We start from the raw sequence: 24,686 nt of genomic DNA, 5'->3' as shown, positions 1-24,686 counted from the left end.
ATTTCTCTGTTGGTAGACTTTCTCCCTTCTCAGTTAAGGGAGTTTACCTCACACAAGACAGATGAATGCACAGATTCATGGCTTCTAGTGGTAAGTCTATCAGGGCACTGATACTGACAATCTTAATTGGTATAGGGCCAGTTAATATCCATATGCATACCTGAAACACCATACTCTGAATTCGGTCTATATTTTAGGAAATTGTGTAGTGGCACTGCACTTGATTCAGTAGCCTAGACCGTTTGGACAAGGTTGGGGAAAAATGTACAAGGAGTAAGAGGAAATATACATAAGTCTGAGACCCAGAACTTGGCCTTGAGAGAAACGGTGCTCCTGCTCAACCTATGGGTCTGGAAGTCTGCAAATGAAAAATCTGGGTCTGAAACACAACAGGGGAATTTGGGGCCTAAAGCTATTCAGGCAGGCATTGGGCCTCAATTTCACCCTAGCAGCTGAAATGAAGCCATATGTTCAACATAAGAATTCAACATTTATTTTGGCTATTCATACTTGTGAGGAGTATTAAGGCATGATGATGGAAAGTGCCATAATATATACGGAAAAATTAATGGAATAGATCAGACAATCGGAATTAGAGGAAAGCAATTCACATCAACGAAGGAGGAAATAAATAATAAATGTCAATGAGACAATACGTTTAATTTGGAAAAAAAATATATTGAAACTTCCAACTCAAAATACCAAAATAATTTCAAGATGTATTGAAGAGTTAAAGTATCAACAGATATTGTCATAAAATTATACTTACAAAGACTTGTAATAACAAGGGAAATACATTATAATGTTAAATGGAAAAAAATATAAAATAAAATTTTGATAGAGATTGGGTTACACACATGTATATAAATTTTACCCCAAAAGAAGAAACTATATCAAATACTGAACTCTGATTAATCATATGCATGCTGAATTACTTAGGCATGCTAATGTCTGCAATTACTTTGAAGTGAATTAAAAAATATAAGGTGGATTGATGATGAAGAGAGGACAGGTCAATGTATAGCTATGTAACAAAGCAAGGACACTATAGTACAGTATTAATAGCAGAATCTAGGTTTAGGTGTATGGGTATTTACTGTAAAATTCTTTTAACTTTGCTGTATGTTTGAAATTTTCATAAAAAAGTTAGGAAAGGTATAAAAATTATTGAAAGAAATTATATTGAAGTATCATTAAGATTGCCTTTGGGTTGTGAGGCCATGAGTGTTTTTTCTTCCCTTTTTTTATTTCTCTTCCCTTTCCACATTTTTACAATTTTTAAAGCAACTAAACATGTTTTAGATTCTTGACTAATTAACATAACTTAATTATGAGCCCCAATTGTCGCTAACTTTCCCTAACAAAGGCGTATTTTTTGGAAATTTTTTTATGACATATAAGATTTCTCTAAATAATCACTCACCATTCAGGGGTCAACATGCCGACCTGATTTAGATCATGTGCTAAAAACAACTGGTCATGAGTTGACCTCGTATAAAAATATGTACAGATTGTGATGAGCGATAAATAACAAATGGTTCCAGCTGGCTACTTCTCCGATGAACCTAACTTTCTTTAACTCTGAAATACGGCCTGGGACTTAGTCACCTGCACTAAGTTAGCTTGTTGATGAGAACAGCATTGAGCTGTTCCCTTTTAACACTCAGTAAATCTGGGTTACGCAGGGGCTACCAGGGAGAAAGACAAGTGTGAATCACCAGAGATTGATCAATAGCTGAAACAAGCAATATTTTACAATGTGCAATACATTTACACAAATAGAAGGCATACAGCATATTTAATGAACGACTCTTTTACACATTGCTGAGTTTCTTAAAACACAATTTGAGGTATGTATGTATGTATGTATGTATGTATGTATGTATTTATGGGGGAAAGGGCAGAGGGAGAGAGATCTTAAGCAGGCTCCATGCCCAGCCAAGCCCAATGAGGGGCTTCATCCCACAACCCCGAGATCGTGACCTGAGCTGATATCAACAGTTGGTCGCTTACCCAACTGAGCCACCCAGGCACCCCCAAATTTTGAGCTTTTTAAAAAAGAAAGTCCTAGCAGTAACACTAAAAAATTTTTACAGTAAGTTTAGTAATAACACAAATGTGAAGAATTTTTAAATGATGTATTTTGTTAAATAATTTATACATGATACAAATTAAACTTTTTGTAATTGGCATAGTGAAATTTTTGGTGCTTTAAAATTTCTTGCTATAGGCTCCTTCTATTACTTCTTTATAAACATGTTGCTACAGAATTGCATCTGCCATAATAACCCTTAATTCAGTAACTGTGTTTGAAAGCAGTTTTACTTCATCATTTCCTCTCTCCTCCAAGCCAATTACTCCCATCTCCATGAAGTATACTCTAAACTCATCAGGTATCTGCCAGGACGACTCACTCTGCCTGTCCAGAACGATCCTGTTAAAAGCACATTAGAGATACCTCTCTTGCCCTGACCCGTCAAGGAGTTATTGCTCTTTGAATAATGCTTTTTCCATTCTCAAATGCTTTCATATACGTATTTTTTTTCCTATCCCATGGTATCCCAGTGGGGTTCATAAAGCAAGTATTGTACAAGTTCAATCCTGATGAGATGAACTCTGCATAGAATTATTTATTTCATTAAACTAAAACTACTTTGTTGTCATGAAGATGGTTTGGAAAAAAAGCAGGCCAGAGATGAGATTTGTTGTGGAGCAAGTTTAGCTATAATGGTACTTGTACTGGGATAGAATTCACATCTCCATCTCGTAAATGGGAAACTAAGGTCAACACAAGTTGACTCACTGAGGATTACACATCATCTACTAAATCCTTACCCAGGGAAAACTCTAGTCTTTGAAGGACCTACAGACTAGCTGGAGAGACTAGTGTATGTATGTGTATGGCCTACACATACGAAATATTAAGTAAAAAATATTAAACAGTAACTAAGTGCTGAATGAGATGGTTAGACAGCAAATCTAATCAGTGTTCAGAGAAGAGAGCGCCTTTTGTGGTGAGGAAGACTTCAGAAAACGGCATGATATACCGTGAGAGTCCACAGTCAGTAATCAGCAGGTCTGAGTTCTAGAGGCAGCCCCGTCCGTAACTCACCATGCGATCCAGAGTAGTTCATCTGAGTCTCCAGTCTTCCTCATCTGTCTAAGAACGGGACTGGAATCACTAGTCCCTGTCAGCTCTCCAACTCTACATCCATCTTAGGTCTTTATAAAAATGAGTCAGGAGCATGGATGGGGCAGCTATCAAGCAACAGAATTATACATGTCGTATGTATAATTATAGACATATTTTTAATGGGAAGGTCTGCTTAGCCTGATTTGTGAGGAACTCACTATAATTAAATTCCCTCAACAACTCAGGATACACCGGAGAGAGAGAGAGACTGACTAAGCACTCTATGCTGCCATGATCTAAATATTTTTCAATAGGTGAGGAGCAGGGTCTACATGTAGGAATGCTAGACTGTAAGTCAAGGGTGTGATTAAGGGACCAGGGCAAGGTCTTTCAGGTAGTAAGTGGTAGAATCAGTGGCTCACATCCCCGTCTCCTACCGGCCAAGTATTCTTTCCAAAATGATGTGGCTTCAGATTCCTTCTCCCTTTGACATTTCTCAAAATGGCAGTCAACATTCCCTGTCCTTACTTTCTGATTGCTTATTTTCTGCTCAAACCACTTCAACGGAGACTCTGCATCCACTCCACGGAAACTACTCCTTTGTTAAAAAAACAAAACAATGATCTTCTCAAATTTATGACATTTTTTTCTTCTAGTTTTGTACCCTTCAGGTGTTAGAAAATCAGTCTATTTAATCAAGGTCATAAAGATTTTCACCTACATTTTCAATGAAAACTTTAAAGTTTTGCTTTTCATACTTGGGTTTCCATTTGACCTGAAGTTCATTTTTGTTGCATGGTGTGAAGTAAGGGTTCAACATGCATTTCTCATTTGCATTTCTCATTTGATATGCAATTTCCTCAGGACCATTTATTAAATTGTCTTTACTATCTACAATACCTATCTATATCCCCATATATGTGGGATATATGTATTTCATATACATGGGATAGCTCTGGCTCTCTATTTTGTTCCCAGGCCTATTTATTTATTCCTTTGCTGCCTCAATTACTATAGTTTTACAATAATCCTTGATATCTGGTGAGGCGAGTTTTCCCCACTTTTACTCTTATGTATTTTAAGTTCTTTGCTCTATCAGATACCTTTTGGATCAACTGGTGACATTCTACAATATCCCTGTCCAGATTTTGATTAGGATTGCATTATATTTATGGATGGATTTAGGAAGAATCTTTCCCATGTAGAAAATTTCTGTCCTTGAACAGAAATTTAGTTTAGTTATCCTTCCATGTTTTTCAATAAAATTTCATAATATTCTCCATGGAGGGCTTATACATATTTTATTCCTCATTCCTACTGTATTTATTGTTATGGTATATGGTATATTACTTTAAGTTTATTTTTTAAATAGGTAACATAGCCTGTATTTGGTTGTTGGCCCCTTTTCTTACTGATTTCTAAAAGTTCTTTATCATTTAGGAAGATTAGTTGCAAATAATTTTTTTTCATTTCTTTTTTGTCTTTGCTTATTCTCCCCACTTAAAGGTTTTTTTCATGCCAATGCCACACATAAATTTTCTAGAGTTTCTTGAAGAACTTTTATATTTTTATTATAAACTTTAAAATCTCTGACCCATTTAGAATTTATGCTGATATAATATTTGAATCTAGCTTGTTTCCCTTAATTCCCTAATTATTCCTAAGTCATTTATTAGATAGTCCACATGACTTGAGATTATTCTTTATAATAAATTTTCTTTTGTATTTGAATTTATACTTGAATTTTCTATTCTGTCCCATTAGATTATCTTTTTATGACCATGCTATTTTAACTGATATGACTTTATTGTTTTTTTTTTTTTTAATTTATTTATTCATGAGAGACACACACAGAGAGAGAGGCAGAGACACAGGCAGAGGGAGAAGCAGGCTCCATGCAGGGAGCCTGACGTAGGACTCGATCCCAGGTCTCCAGGATCACGCCCTGGGCTGAAGGCAGTGCTAAACCACTGAGCCACCCGGGCTGCCCTGATATGACTTTATAACTTAACACCTAGTAGTATTCTCAATATTCTCAATATTAGTATTCTAATATTCTTTTTCAGAGTTTTTATGCTTTTCCCACATGTACCATAGGATCAACTTGTCTTTAAAAACCTCAATGAAAATTTTTGGCATTTTTATTGAGATCATATTAAATTTTAAAATTAACTTAAGGAAAACTGACATTTTGCTTTAGATCCTTCTTATCCAAAACATGGTAAGGTTTTTCCATTTGTATAAATCTTTGTTGTGCTTCATTAATGTTTTAAATTCTTCACAGAAATCATGCATATTTATTAGTTAATTACTAGATATTTTAACTTTTTGTGTTGCTGCTGTCATCTGGGTCTTTTCTTCCTAGTTGTTATTTACTTACATCGAAGCTGTTGATTTCTCTTCATTAGTGAATTTTCTTACAGCTTTTTATAGTTTCTCAACTATCTTGGGATTTCCAGAGATTCAATACTATTGTATGCAAATAGTAAGTTCATTTCCTTTCTTTCAAGTTACCACTAATTTCTTTCTCTTGCCTCTTCGCATGGTCTGTATCGATGAATAATATGGCGAGATGGGACATCCTTGTCTTGAAGCTGACTTCAGTGATGCATTAGGGTTCTACTGTCGTGCAGCACATTACCTCAAACTCAGTGGCTTAAAACAACAGCTATCTATCATCTCACAGTTTCCATGCATCAGAAATCCAGGCACAGCCGAGCCCGGTGCTCTGCTCAGGACGTCACAAAGCTGTAGTCTAGATGTTAGTCAGACTGTGTTCCTTTCTAAAGCTTGGGTCATCTTACAAACCCAGGTGCTATTGGTTGGCAGGACTCAGTTCCTTACAGTTGTAGAACTGAAGCCCCATTTTTCTTGCTGCTATCAGCTCCTAGGAGCTTCTTGCAGTTCTTGGCTATGTGACCCTCTCGCATGGTGGCCAGCAGTAGCTGGAATCCTCTTTTAAAGGACCTGATTAGGTCAAGCTTACGCAGGATAATCTCCCTTTCCATTAATTCAAAGTCAACTGATCAGAGACCTTAATTATATCAGCAAAATCCCTTTACCCTTGCCATATTCCATTGGTGAAAAGCAAGTCACACCTTTTACCTGCATTTACGAGGGGGATGATACAAGAGTGTGGATACCAGGGTGTGGGAATCATGGAGAGTATCTTACTCAAAATTCTACCTACCATTAATTAATGCTAATGTTTCTGGAGTTTCCTCATGAAGCATGATCCAATTTCTATTTATCCTATTTGCTGATTTAAAAAAATTTAGGATGGATGTTGAATTGTGTGAAATGGCTTTTCAATGTCTACAGAAATAACCACAGCTTCTCACCTTAGATCAATCTACTGATAGGAATCTTCCTTGTATTCCTAGAAGAAACTACACTTGGCTGTAATGTTTTTTTATTCATTTAATGTTCTGCTATAGTTTTGATACTTCCCCTCTTTTTTAAAAGGATTTTTGCATCACCAATATTGTTAGGTTTTGGGTCTGGCTTTTCTTTTTCTGTGCCAATCCTCGCAGGTTTTAGATTCAATGTTATACTGTCTGCCTTAAAAGAAAAACAGAGAAGTTTTCCTTCTTTTTCAATACTCTTGAACAATTTAAAAATCACTGGAATTGTCTGTCTTTAAAGAGTTGGTTGATTTCTCTATGAAATTGTTCTTGTCTTGCATGCAGTTCTTTGATATTTTTCTAAATGTCATTTATTGAAATTAGTATTAATTTTTGGCTCACGGAACCGAGTGCCTTCTAGAAGACAAGGACTTGTAATCTTGTCAGTTTGGCTTTCATTTTCCTGTTTTGACCACATCAGGAAGCTCCCACGGGCCAAAGATTATATTCAATTCTCTCACATAGCCATCTTACTATCCTTCTAGTCTCTTATCATACACTATCTCAATCTCTGTGCTTCTGAAGACTGAACTGCTCAAACTTCCTGGTTCTGTGATTGTCTATTTTATGCTTCTATGTCTTTTATTCATACTTTGCTATTTCTCAGAATTGTCCTTTTCCCTTTGCATACAGCTACATTTTATCATTTAAGACTGGAATCAGGAAGCTTCTTCTCTAGAAAGCCTCGCTTGATCTAGGTAAGATATCTTTCCTCTACTCTCTTGATATACTGATTTATACCCATCCCTGTATATGTCTATCTCCTCCATTAGGATGTGAAATCTGTGAGGATAAGGACAGTGACTTCTTACAGCTCCAATAGTGTGTGTGAGAGGTGCTTAACCATCATTTTTGAATGAGTGAAAGCATGAATGTGGTGGGCAGGGTGGGATTGGGGACTTCAAGGTATTAACTTTAAGTATTTAAAGAGTTTTCATGAGAAAGGGACTAATTGTCTTTTCTACAAAATATGGTTCTAGGATCATGAATTCAAAGTTATTAGGAGGCAGATTTCAGCCTCACATGGATAAGAATTTCTTCAGCAATGGAGCTGTTCACATAAAAAGCAAAACCTCATGAAGCAGTCATCCTTTTTGGTCTAGAGGAATTTAAAGCAGAATCTGAACACCTTTTAGAATGCTATAAAAATATCAATGGCATTGAGTTTTCAAGCATTTATTTTTAAGCTGTAATCCTTAGAGCCCTATGGGTTCCGAAGAGATGCTTCAGGATTGAGGGTAAAATGAGGGGAAAGGAAAAGAGTAGATGATCCAATCAAATGAAGCTCTGAAGCCCCCCTTTTCCCTGGACAACAACAGCTGCTCTGCTGTTTTGACACACTGGCTTTTAGTTACAATATGGTTTGAATAAAGAGTCCCATGGCTGTTAAAAAACCATCTGAAAACCACTTGCCTGGCCATTTCTCTGCCATATAAATATGTGTGTGTGTGTGTGTGTGTGTGTGTGTGTGTATATATATATATATATATATATATATATGTTATAATTATATATTACATATATAAAAGCTGTGTGAGTTCTATAAATGTAACTTATGGTGCCCTGCACATTAAAGATGCTCCATCAGTGCTTCCTGCTCTCTGTCTTGCTTTTGCCCTCAGTCCCCTCAAAATCTCTTGCAGAAACTTCACATTCTATTGTTACTTTGAGGATTTGTTTCTTCAGCTTTCTTATGAGTTCCAACAAGGCAGGCCCTGCATACTTTTCTTCTTTGTAGCTCCTATGAGGCTTCCTTGCAGCACCCTAACATTATATTCCTCAAACAAACCTCTGAACACAAGTAAGGATTAGTTCCAGCTTTTCTAGTGGAGACAGAAAAGGTTAAAATGATATCCTGCAATTAAGGATGCAGAAGTCAATGGGGTAGGAGAATGAAAAGCAGTGAATGAGAACACCAAGGATGCAACCTGACATGGGCCAGTGAAGTACTCACGGCAAGCCCGTATCTCTTGCCTTAATTCAGACAGATCAGAACCCTTGGTCCACTTTGGTCTAGATTTTTGGTAGAGATTTCTTTGGAATGCTCTTTTTTCCTACTGAAATAAAGATACTGGAACTATGGGCTCTACTTCTTCCTAACACCATTGTGCCTACTGTCTCCAGCTGTACACAATGTAAGGCTGGCTAACTTTCCAGGACACAGACATGCTATCTCTGCCACTGATTAAAGGGGGGGAAGGTACAGCCGCCAAGACTGTACATTTGGTGGGAGATATCCAGGCACCAGATCCCAAAGACTGATGGTGGTTTTACCTCCAGCCTTTCGTTATAAAAGTCTCTTGTTGTATAATTTAGCGTAGCACGGTTTGTGTTTTCTCCTACAAGTCTTTTGCTGTCGCTGTTTTCTTCATTGACAAGCCCAGGTTTTTTCCCTTTGGTTTCTAGCAGATACCGGAATTGCTTCTTTCTGTAGAAAGACAGGAGATACAGAGAGTTACCAAAGGATTTATTAAAATGTGTCTATTTTTTGTTGACTTTCGAGGGAAGCATATGCTTTTTGGAATGTCTGTTTTATGAGGTTGAGTTATTTATTTGAACTCAGTTCAATATCCCAATCTTTCTACTAATTAAGCTTGTCAACCCAAATTCTTTTGTTTCATAACTACCAATCATCAACATAAACATGTCTCAACCATTTCTAAAGGGAACAAACTCTACCCCAAAGAAATCAATACAAAATTTAAATAATCACAGAACACAAAACAACCCAATTAAAGGTGAAGTAGGCCAAATTTTCTAAGTCATTATCTTTTGTAAAACATATATTACCTCTTATAAATCACACAAATAGTATGTAATTTCATTATGCAGCTCAGTAGTATTACTCATAGCTAGAAAATGGAATGGTATACTGGTTTAACTTTTAGGCAAAACCCAAATAAACAAAACCCCAAACCTCCAAGTGTTAGCATAATGGGGCAAAATCCTACTAGGAGGTAAATAATGAAACTGGAAACTTCATTTGATTATGAAAAACATAAATAGTGCTCAGAGCATCACTGGCACACCCATTAGCCTAGACAGAGAATTGCAACTCATCTCTCATGCAGGTTGATTTCTGTCCACCAGACATAGGGTGTCTCTAAGTGAAGGGGTATTACTACTTTACTGTAAACTGAACTACAGATTGGGAAGAAAAGAGGAATAGATCTTTTAAAACTTTTTTTCCCTTTTCCAATTTAAAAGCGTAAGAGCAATTTTAGAAATTTTAAGGAGCACACATTTTGAAAAGTATAAAGAAACAGATAAAAATCATTCATAAATCTATAGCTCATAAATCTCTATAAATCTATAACACTGTTCACTTTCAATATATTTTTTTGCAGGCTCTTCCTATGAATTTTTGTAAAAAGTTAAGATCATACTAAACATTCAGTGTTGTATACCTGTTTCCATTCAATGCTATAAACATTTTCTATGTCATTAGAATGAAATGAATGAATAAAATTCAATTGTAATATTAATAAATTTACCTAATGAGGCCCTTGTTTTGGATATTTAGGTAGTATAATTTTCTCATTTTTATAAAGAAGAAGGTGAGTAACATATAGATCTTAACCTGCATTTTCTTGACTTTTTAATTACCAAAGCTATGCATTTATAAATTTTATATCACTTACATTAGTCTTTTCAAATAATCAATTTTTCACTAATTTTTTTTTTTTTAAGATTTATTTATTTGAGAGAGACAAAGAGAATGAGCAGGGGGGAGGGGTCGGACGTGGGGGAGGAGAATCTTTCAGCAGACTCCCTGCTGAGTGGAGCCCGATGTGGGGAGACATTTTTAAAAAATCAAATAGTTAAAAATTACACAAGGACATCTTTGAAATGTCTGCCCCATTTCTTATAAACTGCAATACACTATAAAACTGCTCTATAACTTGCATTTTTATTTTCTAAGACATCTTACAGACTGTTTCACATCAGAACCTCTATTTTTTGAGTTGCAAGTCATTGGTACTTTATTAGTGGAAATCTAGTGAGTTTTCATATTTTTGCTATTATAAACACTGGCTGCAGTGAAAATCCTTGTGCTCATGTAAAACACTATCTGAAAAAAATTCCGTTAAGTGAAATTACTCAGCCATAGGGAACATAAATGTAACATTTGTTAGGTATTGCTAAGAATTGCCTCAACTTACGCCACCAGCTGTAAAAGAATTCTGTTTCAACATGCTGTATACCATCAAACTTGTAGTCTTTCCCCAACAAAGTTGTCTTATTGTTTTAAAATTTTCATGTCTATGACTTTGAGGTTAAACATCTTTTTTAAGTTTAAAGGCGTTGTATTTTGTTTTCTGGGAAACCAAGCTGCTTCTCCTGTTTCTTTGTTGTTTCCATGAACTGCGTAAATTTTTGGCTCATTATTTTCTAATTTTATGATATGATTAGAAAAAAGTGATCTGTTTGTTTTTTGGAAAACATGGAGACTTTCTTTGAATTTAATATATGTCCAATTTTCGCAAACATTTCACAGGTATTTGAACAGAATTTGTTTCTGAATTGGGAATAAGAGTCTGGAAATAAAATCATAAATACAATTATTTGATAAAGTGCATTAACTGTGTTATTCATATGCTTCATATTCTTTTTTATTTTGGTTTATTTGATCTACTGATCCATTAGATAAGTATCTATCATAACATGAATTTGTTAATGTATACTTGTACTTGTTGATAACTTTAGGAGCTTAGTTACATTAAGTTTCATGATTATCATCTTTTTTTGTAGATTATAGCTTTTGGTGTCATCAATTCTAGTATCACTAATATTAATAGTCATAGATTTATTTGTTGCTGTTGTTGGCATTTCCCTGTTACATATTTTCATTCTATTATTTTCAAACTTTATATATTGTTTTCTTCAGGGTTATTTCTCAAATATAACATGTAACTCAATTTTTAATGCTATTGATGACTACTATCTATTAATAGGGGAATTTTATTCATTAATATTATTATAACTAGTGTTTATTTTTTTCTTCCCTTCTAGCTTTTTGTTGATCTTTTTTCCTTTTAGTGGTTTGGAATCTATACATCTAGTCTTTCTTCCTAATGGCAGCCCTTAAAATTTTAATATACATAGTTAAACATGTATTTTTCCACCAACTTCTGGTGCTAATTAGTACCTATTATTACTCCTAAGGGGAAAAAAAACTTAGCAAATTTAACTTTCTTATCCTTAGGACTTTCTGGGATTTTTATTTTCAGGTGACTAAATTATTTTTCCTAATACGTTAATTTTTTGATAACTATAATTTTTTTGATAACTATAATTTTTATTTATTTATTTCCACACCACTAGTTTTTTTTTAATTCAATGCTTCCTATTTCTTGCATTCACTGTGCATTTTGTAGCATTCTCTCCTTTGGAACTTTTTTTCAAGTAATTCTACAGGTTTTTTCAATGGGATTAGGATTTTCCCAATCAGATACACTTGGGTAAGACCTGAAACCAGAACTGAGCTCAGTGGAGAGTAGAGGTAGCACACAGTTACCCATTTTCTGGGTACAAATTCCATTAGGGAAACATGGTTCTGCAACCAAGTTCTGGGCACAGGAGTGGGGAAATTCCTGATCCTCAATGTAGTTAAAGTGCGGTTCCAAGTGGATCCTGAAGGTTGCAACTGAGACGATAGTCTCCTTATCAGCTAGCGCCCTGAGCAATAGTGGCAGTTTGCTTGGTGGGCTGGCTCTGTTTTACTAGTCTGGGAGTCCTCAGACTGCTTCCCCGCCCCTTCCAATGATTGTATAGACAACTTATTCTTTGTCTATCAGTCATTTTCTGCTAATTCTAGCCAGAATGAATTCTCTTATCTATAGCTGAATCATGACTGACATACCATCCTTGACCTTTCTCCTTCCATCCATGCACAATTTCTCAGTGTGTGTCAGGTATACGTCTTCTCGCTGTCTTAGTTCATGCCTTCAGAATCTCCCTCTTGGACTATCATGATGAGCCTCTTGGTTAGTCACCAGTTCTTCCATCTCTGTCTGCTTAAATAGCAGCCTTTCCAGAATATACATCTAATTGCATGATCATTGTACTTAATTACAAAGCACAAGTATTTATTTTTGCTTTGAATGGACTACAAAACTCTTTAAAAAAAATCAGATCAAAATCTATCTTCATTTCCTGTCACTATTTACAATTATCCCATGCTCCAATTATCCTAAACTTTTTACAATTCCTTGCACCTTTGCAGAACTCTTTCCCCTATACCCTGTACCTGAAAAACTCCTACTCATTCCTAAAGAGCTTGATAAAACGTTACCTCCTCTGTGAAGCTTTCCCTTATGTTCTTCCAAACAGCACTTGGTTTCTCTTATACTCCTATGGCCCTCTCTGAAATCTGAAACATTTACATTCTAACTGCTTACATATATCTTTAAATTATTACCTTATAAGCCACACAAGAGCAAGAATTTTGTCTTATTCATCTTTATACCCCAACACTTTGAAGAGGGCCAATCACAGACAAACAGGATTAATGTTTGTGGGATGCATAAATGGTAATTAAGAGATGTGTGAAATTGATTCCTTTTTCCTAGTACAACATTAATTCTTTTTTTTTTTTTTAAAGATTTTATTTATTTATTCATGAGAGACACAGAGAGAGAGGCAGAGACACAGGGAGAGGAAGAAGCAGGCTCCATGCAGGGAGCCTGATGTGGGAGTTGATCCCGGGTCTCCAGGATCATGCCCTGGGCTGAAGGAGGCGCTAAACCGCTGAGCCACCAGAGCTGCCCTACAACATTAATTCTATAAAAATGATAAAAATTAAAGATTACCTAGCATCACCCAGAATTGAAATCAGACGGTACTGGGGTAGCTCGGAAGATGCGACGTGTGCTAGGATTCCAAAGAGCCTTTCAGCCATTATCATATCATTCTGCGTCACCTGAAGAGATACAACGGAGAGGGGACAAAATGACACTGTCTCTAGCTTGGCACAATTAGCGCAATTGCAAAGAAATTTGTAGCATGAATATTTTCTTTTAGTTCAGGAAAGTACCTCCTCCTGGGCTGTGAGAGGAGAGTTCTCACTGACATCACTTTCTTCCCTAACTTAATTGGAATGAAGATGTATAAATGTGGCTCATGGTGATAGAGGACAATAGAGTTGATAAGTTAGCTCTGTCTGAAAGCAGTGTTCCTTGAGAATTATACTTGAGGCAACTTAAATTCTGAATGAATTTTTTTTCAGAAATCCTATAGTTCTTGGAGTAAAATGATTGAGGGTGAAAATTCTCAAGTATCAATGGAATAGACTCATTTTAATAATATGTCAAAGGTAAAGCAAGGTATTGCTCATACTTTGCTTCTGTAAGAATAATTTTGTCCCTTTCTTAGAGATGGAACATTAGATAAACAAGGATACTCTTGTTCAGTCTAATATTATGTCCACCTTTCTCTCCACAAGGATTAACTTGCCAGGTGTAAGGATTAACTTAACAGGTATTCTCTGTGAGGGCTTATTCTTGTGTTAACCAAGAAAGTACTAAAAACTAAAAGTGGGGGGTGCCTGGGTGGCTCAGTCAGTTACGAGTCTGCCTTCAGCTCAGGTCAAGATCTCAGGGTTCTGGGAGATTAAGAGTGTGCCTTTGGCTCAGGTTAACATCCTGGGGTCCTGGGATTGAGCCCCCTGTCAGGATCCCTGCTCAGTGAGGAGTCTGCTTCTGCCTCTCTCACTGCCCCTCCCCCTTCCCACCCACACTTGTGTGCTCTCTCTCAAATTAAAAAAAATCTCTTAAAAAATTTTAAAAATAAAAGCTGAAAGTGGGACTTGGATTAATATCTGGGCACATTTTCTTTAATATAAAGTAAGGTTGCTTGTATTTTTTTTTAAAGATTTTATTTATTTATCCATGAGAGACACAGAGACAGAGAGAGAGGCAGAGACACAAGCAGAGGGAGAAGCAGGCTCCATGCAGGGAGCCCGACGCGGGACTCAATCCCGGGTCTCCAGGATCATACCCTGGGCCGAAGGCGGTGCTAAACCACTGAGCCACCCAGGCTGCTCCAGTTGCTTGTATTTTAAATACTATCTGTTTGTCTAAATAATTCAATGATTCCCAACCAACGGCCATTTTGGCCCCTAGGGAACATTTGACGTCTGGAGACATTTTTGGTTATCACAACTAGCAGAGAGCTGCCACTAGAATCTAGTGGGTTGAAGCCAGGGATGCTGCCAAACATTCTATATTGCACAGGGCAGCTCCCACAACAAAGGATTACCTGGCCAAAATGTCACAGAGAACTATACCCAGGCTGAGAAACCTGGATATAGTTAAATTTTGGAACTTACCAAAATTCATTAATACTAGCTGTAAGATACTCCACAGTCATTTTTCAAAAAATAAACCCATAATTCACAAGCATCTTATATACATGACTCACTGAAGACTCACACTTTCCCTAAGACCTTCAGAGTTCACAGTTCTCAAATCTTTACTTTAGCTGACAACTAAGATTGTTTGGTCTAACATAGTCACCTAGTGGCCAGTGCAAGCCACTACTCCATCTTTTCTTGATCTCACAATTCAAATTTAATTCTACCTCAAGCAATATTACTCTCTCTCACATACAAAGAAAAGTAGGTACATAGGATAATATTACTATGCATTGCCAAGGTTGAGATAAGCAGCTTTATTTTGGCTGTTAATAAAGAGTCAAATATCCCTGGCACTGACATTTTAGAAACTTTAAATCAGAGTAAGTTATATTGGTTCTTTATAATTCTCTATTTTATGTAATTATATTGTACCATTCCTTCCTATTTCAAGGTTTTACAAAGATTGGTACACCTCTATTAGTGATCCATGTCTGGGTAAATATACTACTTACTACAGAGAGAGAGGCAGAGACACAAGCAGAGGAAGAAGCAGGCTTCAGCTGCTTCAGCCCGACGCGGGACTCCTAACCTAACATACTACTTAGGTTAATGGAGTCAACAGTTTGGCCATTAATGAAGGAGACTACTCATCGAGAGCCAAAACAACTATTCTACTTCCAGTCCAGGGTAGCTTTGGAAAACTTTGGGAGTAATTATTAGGTCTGACCAATGACTCACAACCTCTCTGGGAAAGTATTAAGGGAGTATACAAGAGTACACAAGACTGAATCTAATCTCTAATCTCTAGGGAACTAGCTGGAGAAATCAGTAGTCTAAAGGTTCCAGATTTATCCTACATCTTCGACAGACGGCTGATACTGTGGTTATGAGCCTACCATGGTTGATGCAAATTTCACTTCGCTGTTGTACACTGACCCAAAGCTCTCCAGTCTCTTAACGCTCTAAGATTTTTGGAGTGCTAGGCCAGAGGTACTTGTAGTGCATCAGCTGCAGAGAAATACAGTTGCTATTACCACTATACTGGCAAATTTCATTACAGCTCATTTTACAATAAGGAGGTCTTCTGAATTTTAAGAGATAATTGTAATAATACTGGCAGCATATTAGAGATTTTCTTTCTTTGGAGGATGATTCAAATTCAGTGCAGGAATTCCACAGGAGTGGAAGAAGCATAGTTTCTCTTTTCTTCCAAAACAGTATTTAGAGAACATGGTCTTTGGATAGCAAGAAGATTACCCTTGTGACAAACTTAGCAGAATCAATCTGAAAAATAACCCTTCACTAATAATATTCGGGGCCTGAGTTATACAGTGCAGGTAATCCACAGGCAGCTGTTACATATTATTAAAGCAGTCCAGACATTTACATATGCTTGTTTTATTTCCTTTTTTCCTCATTTTTACTTTCTCTTCTTTTACCTTTCTTCCTTATTTCTTATCTTTTTTTTTAAATCATTCTTCTTTCCCTGTGTACATTCTCCTTTTTTCTCACTTTATTCCTCCTTTCCTCTACCATGACCCTTGTCAGCTGACCTTTGGGTATTACTTCCCCATCCTTCTCATGTGCCCGGCAGTCTGCAAAACACTTTGAAACATACAAAGATCACAGTACCTACCTAAGTGGGTTTTTTTAAAAAACTGTCACCCTACCAACATTTTACTTTTCTGAACATTTACAAACAACAGTAAAAGTATCTGCTATTCACCATGATTTGGCTGCTATTTTTAAAGGCTGCCTAGTGCTTTAGAAGTTTTTTTTTTTTTTATAGATTTTTAGCTTTTTAATGTTGTAAATGTCAAGATTTGGGAAAGGCCCACAATATTTCTCAAAATTTCTATCATGGTTCCTGAAATTCCTGGCCATTTTTTTACTATTTCCCCTAAAATGGAATATTTTCATTCTACAGTTGACTTGGTGTTTAGCTTACCTCGGTCCCATTTATTTTCTGCATGCTAAAATGGCTCAGCCTAAACAGTACATAGTATTTCCAGAGTGTAAAATTGACAACTGGATTTCCTTGAGGATCAATTGTCAACTGGTCGACACGACGGAGTTGAGCAAGTGCATTAAATTGTTGCAGCATTACAAGATTTGTTTCCTTGAATTTAAGGTGCTGCAATGATAAAACACAAAAAAGAGTTAAACACTGAATTACCATCTTAAAAATTAAAGTTTCACTGATCACTGCCCAAGAAATCTGTAATTTAGGCTTGACTAATACATTTTCAATTACATTAAATCAACTGAATCTACTAAATTTATGTAATTGTAATCCATCTGATGCATCATTGATGGAATCCATTAATCTACCCAGTATTGAATTCAAAGTGATTTACCATCTGCAAAGGATGCACTCCATTTACTAGCAAACTAGGATCCTTAAAATTAAATAAATGTTCAATAATTCAGATTTTTAGGCATTACAGTGATTTTTTTTCATTACAGTGATTTTATATGCTTTACAGTGAAATTAAATCTACAAAGGAAAGATTAGAAATAAAATATCCAGAACTTTATAAATACAGGACTCACAATGCTTCTGAGAAGCATTAGTCATTATTACCTGTATCTTGCCAATTACTACACAGGCTAGTTAAACTGGCCATGGGAAAGGAAAATCATTAAAACTGAAATGCTAATGTAAGTGTTCTTTCTGTGAAATTGGATGCTCTTTTCTGAACATATTGTCTCCACTTCTATCTATCTTCTTTACGAAGGATGGTGTGGCAAAAGAAAAAGAACTATGAGAGGGCAGGTGAAGAAAATTATATGGCTAACAGAGAAAAACACAATAATAACTCAAGGGAGAACTCACAGTTTCTACAAATACAAATACATACTAATAAGTAATATAAGAGTACCACAAAAAGCTAATTGGAAAAACTGGAAAAAGCTAATTTCTCAACCTTATTTTTAAAATAATTTTAATTCCAGTACAGTTAACACACAGTGTTCTATTAGTTTCGGGTGTACATTATAGTGATTCAACAATTCTACACATTACTCAGTGCTCATCACAATGGTGTACTCTTAATTCTCTTCACCTATTTCGCCCATCCTCCCACCCACCTCCCCTCTGGTGACCATCAGTTTGATCTCTGTAGTTGAGTCTGTTTTTTGATCTTTCTCTTTTTTCATATATATACATATATATATAAAATATATATGTTTATTGCATATATCCTTATATACATATACATTCATACTACATACAATGGAATATTATTCAGCCATTAAAAAAGAATAAAATCTTGCCAAATATCACCCAAGTGTCCATCCATTCATCATAGTTCCATAGTTTGGCTATAAGGGTGCACATAACTCTTCAAATTTGTGTTTTCATACTCTTTGGGTAAATACCTAGTAGTGCAATTACTGAATGGTAGAGTAGTTCTATTTTTAATTTTTGGAGGAACCTCCATACTTCATCCGCAGTGGCTGCACCAGTTTGCATTCCCACCAACAGTACATAAAAGTTCCTTTTTCTCCACATCCTAGCCAACACCTGTTGTTTCTTGTCTTTTGGGTTTTAGCCATTCTGACAGGTGTGAAGTGATATTTCATTGTTTTTTATTGCATTTCCCTGATGATGAGTGATGCTGAACATCTTTTCGTGTGTCTGTTGGTTATCTGTTTGTCTTCTTTGGAGAAATGTCTGTTCATGTCTTCTGCCCATTTTTAAATTAGATTATTTGTGTATGGGCTGCCCGGGTGGCTCAGTGGTTTAGCGATGCCTTCGGCTCAGGGTGTGATCCTGGACACCTGGGATGGAGTCCCACGTTGGGCTCCCTGCATGGAGCCTGCTTCTCCCTCTGCCTGTATTTCTGCCTCTCTCTCTCTGTCTTTCATAAATAAATAAATAAAATCTTTAAAAAAAAAGATTATTTGTGTATTTGTGGTTGAGTTGTATAAGTTCTTTATACATTTTAGATACTGATCCTTTATTGGATATGTCATTTGCAAATATCTTCTCCCATTTAATAGGCTGCCTTTTAGTTTTATGGACTGTTTCCTTTGTTGTGCAGAAATTTTTTATGTATTCCCAATAGGTTATTTCTATTTTTGTTTGCCTGGTCTCAGGAGACCTATCTAGAAAGAAGCTGCTTTGGCCCATGTGAATTAAGTTCCTTTGTTCTTTTCTATGATTTTTATGGTTTCAGGTCTCACATTCAGATCCTTAATCCATTTTGAGTTTATTTTTGTTTATGGTGTAAGAAAGTGGTCCAGTTTCATTCCTTTGCATGTAGCTGCCCAACAATATTGTTGAAAAGACAGGTTTTTTTTTTTCCCGTTGCATATTCTTGCCTCCTTTGTCAAAGATTAATTGACTATATAATCATGGGTTTATTTCTATGCTCTCTATTCTGTTGCATTGATCTATGTGTCTATTTTTCTGCCAGTACAATACTGTTTGGATTACTACTAGTACACTACTAGTATACTACTAGCTTTGTAGTATACTTTGAAATCTGGGATTATGATACCTTCACTTTTGTTCTTCTTTTTCAAGATTGCTTTAGCTATTTGGTATTTTTGTGGTTCATACAAATTTTAGGATTGTTTGTTCTAGCTCTGAAAAATGCTGGTGGTATTTTGATAGGGATTGCATTAAATCCGTAGATTGCCTTTGGTAGTATGGACATTTTAACAATATTTTTTCTTTCATTCCATGAGCATAGAATACCTTTGCATTTCTTTGTGTCACCTTAAATTTCTTTCATGAATGTTTTATAGTTTTCAGAGTATGGGTCTTTCACCTCCTTGGTTAAATTTATTCCTAGATATTATTTTTGGTGCCATTGTAAATAGTACTGTTTAATTTCTCTTTCTGTGACTTTATTATTAGTGTATAGAAATGCAGTGAACTTCTGTATATTGATTTTGTATCCTGTGAACCTACTAAATTATCAGTTCTAGTAGTTTTTGGTGGAGTCTGTTAGTTTTCTATGTATAGTATCATGTTGTCTGCAAACAGTTTTACTTCTTCCTTACCAATTTGGATGGCTTTTTTATCTTTTCTTGTCTGATTGCCATGGCTAGGACTTTCAGTACTATTCTGAATAAAAATGGTGAGTAGATATCGTGGTCTTGTTTCTGATCCCAGGACAAATCTCTCAGTCTTCCACCATTGAGTAGGATGTTAGCTATGAGTTTTTGTATATGGCCTTTATTATGTTGAGGTGTGTTCCCTCTAAAACTACTTTGTTGAGGGTTTTTATCATGAATGGATGTTGTGCTTTGTCAAATGCTTTACTGTATCTGTTGAAATGATTGTATGATTTTTTTATTCTCTTATTGATGTGATGTATCACGTTGATTGATTTGTGAATACTGAACTACCCTTGCAATACAGGGATTAAATCCCACTTGATCATGGTGAATTTTTAAAAAATGTATTGTTGGATTTGGTTTGCTAGCATTCTGTTGATAACTTTTCCATCTATGTTCATCAAAGTTATTGGTCTGTAGCTCTCTTTTATTGTACGTCTTTCTCTGGTTTTGGTATCAGGGTAATGGTGGCCTCATAGAATGAATTTGGAAGCTTTTCCTCCTCTTCTATTTTTTGAAATAGTTTGAGAATAGGTATTAACTTGTCTTTAAATGTTTGGTAGAATTCACCTGTGAAACTGTCTGATCCTGACTTGTTTGTTGGAAGGTTTTGATTCCGATTCAGTTTCATTGCTGGTAATCAATCTATTCAAATTTTCTTTTCCTGATTCATTTTTGGTAGTTTATATGTTTCTAGGAATTTATAAATTACTCCTAGGTTATCCAGTTTGTTGGCTTATATTTTTCATAATATTTTCTTGTATCCTTTATATTTCTGTGGTTTTGGTTGTTATTTCTTTTACTTTTTATTTGAGCCCTCTTTCTCTCTCTCTCTCACATGAATCTGGCTTAAAGGTTTATTAATTTTGTTGCTCTCTTCAAAGAACCAGCTCCTGGTTTCATTGATCTATTATTTTTAGATTCTATTTCACTTATTTCTGCTCTTTTTTTAATTTCCTTCCTTCTACTCATTTTGGGTTTTGTTTGTTCTTCTTTTTCTAGCTTCTTTAGGTGTAAGATTAGGTTGCTTTGAGATTTTTTTCACTTCCTAGGGTAGGCCTGTACTGCTCTAAACTTCCCTCCTAGAACACTTTTTACTGCATCCTAATGATTTTGGATCATTGTGTTTTCATTTTCATGTCTCTATGTATTTTTTATTTCCTCTTTGATTTCTTGGTTGACCCATTCGTTGTTGAGTAGCATGTTATTTAACCTCCATGTATTCATCCATTGTGTTCTTTCCTGATTTTTTTTTTTTTTTGTAGTTGATTTCTAGTTTCACAGTGTTGTGGTCAGAAAAGATGCGTGATATGACTTCAGTCTTTTAATTTGCAGAGACTTAGTTTGTGGCCTAATATGTGATGTATTCCAGAAAATGTTTCATGTGCACTTGAAAAGAACATGTATTCTGCTGTTTAGGATGGAATGTTCTGAATATATGTTAGATCAACCTGGTCCAATGCATCCTTCAAAGCCTCTTTCTCCTTGCTGATTATCAATTTGGAAGATGTATCCATTGATATAAATGGGGTGTTATGTTTTTAGCTGCCTAATGTATTTGGGTGCTTCCATGTTGGGTGCATAAGTATTTGCAACTATTACAACTTCTTGTTGGATTGTTTCCTTTATTATATAGTGTCTTTGTCTTTTGTTACAGTCTTTGTTTTAACATCTATTTTGTCTGGTATAAGTATGGCTACCACAGCTTTCTTTTCACTTTCATTCATATGATAAATACTTTTCCATTCCTTCACTTTCAATCTGCAGGTGTCTTTAGGTCTGAAAAGAGTCTCTTGTAGGCAGCATATAGATGGGCCTTGCTTTTTTATTCATTCCATCATTCTATGTCTTTTGATTGGAGCATAGTCCATTTCCATTCAAAGTAATTATTGATGGGTATGTACTTATTGCTATTTTGTTGTATATTTTATATTTGTTTTAGTAGTTCTTCCCTGTTTCTTTCTTCTCTTGCTCTCTCTCATGGTTTGCTGACTTCTTTCTCTTTATTTTTTGCCAATTACTGGTTTTTGATTTGTGGTTACCATTAGGTTTATATATAACATCTTATGCATATAGCAGTCTGTATTAAGTTGATAGTTGCTAAAGTTTGAACCCATTCTAAAAGCACTAAGTTTTTATCCCTCTCTCCTCCACATTTTAGATATATTGTGTCATTCTTTACATCTTTTTCTGGAGACTTTGAGTGATTTTTATGGATATACTTAATTTTACTGCTTTTGTGCTTCCTACTTTTCTTACTCCTTAGAGTCTTTCCTTTCCACTCAGAGTCCCTTTTAACATTTCTTGTAGGGCTGGTTTAGTGCTGATGAATACTTTTAATTTTTGTTTGTCTGGGAATTTCTTTTTTTTTAAATTTAATTAATTTATTTGTGAGACACACATACAGAGAGGCAGAGACACAGGCAGAGGGAGAAGACATAGGCAGAGGCTCCATGGGGAGCCTGATGTGGGACTCTATCCCAGGACCCCAGGATGATGACCTGAGCCAAAGGCAGATACTCAACCACTGAGCCCCAGATGACCCTTGTGTGGGTATTTCTTTATCTCTTCTCCTATTCTGAATGATAGCCTTGTTGAATAGATTATTCTCAGTTGCAGATTTCTTTCTTTCAGCAGTTCAAATATATCATGCCATTCCTTTCTGCCCTGTGAAGTTTCTGCTGAAAAAAATCAGCTGTTATCCCTGTATGTAACTATTTTCTCTTCCTTTGCTGCTTTCAAAATTCTTTTATCACTACTTTTTGCCATTTTAATTACTATGTGTCTTGGTGTGGACCCCCTTGGGTTCATTTTGTTGTGGGCTCTCTATGCCTCCTGAATCTGGATTTCTGTTTCCCCAGCTTTGGGAAATTTCAGCTACTATTTCCTCAAATAAATTTGCTGCCCCCTTTTCTCTGTCCTCCTCTTCTGAGGTCCTGATTCTGTGAAGGTTATTACACGTATGGTGTTGCTGAGTTCCATAAGTCTATTTTCATTTTTTATTGTTACTTTTCTCTCCCCTGTTCAGCTTGATTGCTCTCCATTACTCTGTCCTCCAGATTGCTGATCTGTTCTTCTGCTTCTTCTAGTCTACTATTTATTCCATTTAGTGTATTTTTAATTTCAACTACTGAGTTCTTCATCTCTGATTGGTTCTTTTTTATGTTTTTTTAAATCTCTTCAGAGAGTCTCACTGAAGTCCTCCACTCTTTTTTCAAGTGAGTATCTTTATAATCATTACTTTAAATCCTCTATCAGGTACATTACTTATCTCCATTCCATTTAGCTCTCTTGTGATTTTTGTCCTGTTCTTTCATTTGGGAATATTTCTGTTTCCTATTTTGTCTAACTCTCTTTGTCTGTTTCTCTGTGTTGAAAATGTCAGCTCATCTCCTGCTTTTGAAAGTAGCAGCCTTATAATAAAGAGTCCTGTAGTGCCCTTGCAGAGCAATATCCCCTATTCACCAGAACCTGGTACACTTCAGTAGTATCTCCTGTGTGTGTTGCATGTGCCCTGTTGTGGCTGAGCTGTGTTTCCCTTAAGTCCAGTCACTTGCAATGGCTCTTGGCCTGTTGTGGGAGGGGGAAATGGTCCCTATGTTGTTAGTGGACCAGTTAGGGGGGCTGTCTTGGCTTGAGTTGAGTCAGGCCAGGTGTTTGCCAGAGCAGGGCTCTTTCTCATTGTTGTCCCCTGAGAAGCATTCACTGGTGGGTAAGGCCTGCACTCAGACCCAATATCTGCCCCCAGCCCATTGCTGGTGCCACAGTCAGACTGGTGTGTGTTGTTATCTTCCTCTCTGACCAGGGCAAGAGTCCCTTTGGAGTAGTGTTAGCCCCTTTTGGGGCTGCTTCACAGTGTCAGGTTTGTGGCACCACTTTGGAATGACTCTGGTCAAGAGCATATTAGAGGGGACAGGTCCCATAGGAGGGTACAGCTGCAGGGTACATGGTGCCACCAAGGTCTGCATCCATCCACTGCAGGGAGGGACCTGCAGCCACTCAGGAAACCTCCTGCCCAGGTCAGGATGGAGGGGGCATGTTCACAGAAGCATGTGAGGATGGTGCATGCTGTTCACAAGCTAGGTGGAGAGTGCTGGTGTCGTGCTAGTTCCTACATGTGTCTGTGTATCTAGGCTTGGAGTGGGAGGGAGATGGCACCTGCCAGCATTTCTGTTCTTGGAAAAAGTCTCCACAAGATCCCTGCCCCTCCAGCACATGCTCTGAGGCCAGTAAATAAATCTCCTTCCCATAAATCCCAGGTATTTTTCAAACTGCTGCTTCTATACTATATGTCAGTGGGGCAGTTTGTTGTGTCATATCTTTAAAGATAAAGATTTAGTTTCCTCTTGCCCACTGGCTCTCCTAGAGCCGTGTTTGCTTATTTTTAAATTTCCAGGGGTTAATCCCCACTGATTGTAAGAACTCATGGAGTTAGGCCCCTCTGGTTTTCAAAGCCAAATGTTCGAGGAATTTGTCTTCCCTCCCTCCCTGGACAGTCCCACAAGTCGGTTTACCTTTTGAGCTGTCTCTGCCCTCCCTACCCACTTCGATGTGGCCCCTTTGTTACATTTAGCTTTGGAGAGTCTGTTCTGTCAGTCTTCAGGTCATTTTCTGGGTTTTTACACAAATGTGGGTGTTATCTACTTGTATCCACAGGATGAGGTGAACTTAGGATCTTCCTACTCCACCATTTTCTCCTTCTCGAACTAATTCTAAATGAGCT

At 36.5% G+C, this 24,686-nt stretch overlaps 1 protein-coding gene across 9 annotated transcripts in view; it reads right to left on the bottom strand.

Moving 5' to 3' along the window:
* The window catches only part of LRRC49 (leucine rich repeat containing 49), a 158,711-nt gene that overhangs the window by 4,000 nt on the left and 130,025 nt on the right, over nt 1-24,686 (bottom strand). For all 9 annotated transcript variants that reach the window (XM_072809446.1, XM_072809449.1, XM_072809444.1 and 6 more), the window contains 3 exons: nt 16,842-17,027; nt 13,350-13,459; nt 8,812-8,965 (listed from right to left, as the gene is read on the bottom strand). In XM_072809446.1, the coding sequence (XP_072665547.1) occupies nt 8,812-8,965; nt 13,350-13,459; nt 16,842-17,027 (450 nt within the window). The remainder of the gene's footprint in view (nt 1-8,811; nt 8,966-13,349; nt 13,460-16,841; nt 17,028-24,686) is intronic.

Source organism: Canis lupus, chromosome 32 (genome assembly GCF_048164855.1).
Source record: "Canis lupus baileyi chromosome 32, mCanLup2.hap1, whole genome shotgun sequence".
NCBI classification, from domain to species: domain Eukaryota; kingdom Metazoa; phylum Chordata; class Mammalia; order Carnivora; family Canidae; genus Canis; species Canis lupus.
This window is presented reverse-complemented; position numbering and strand designations above follow the sequence as displayed.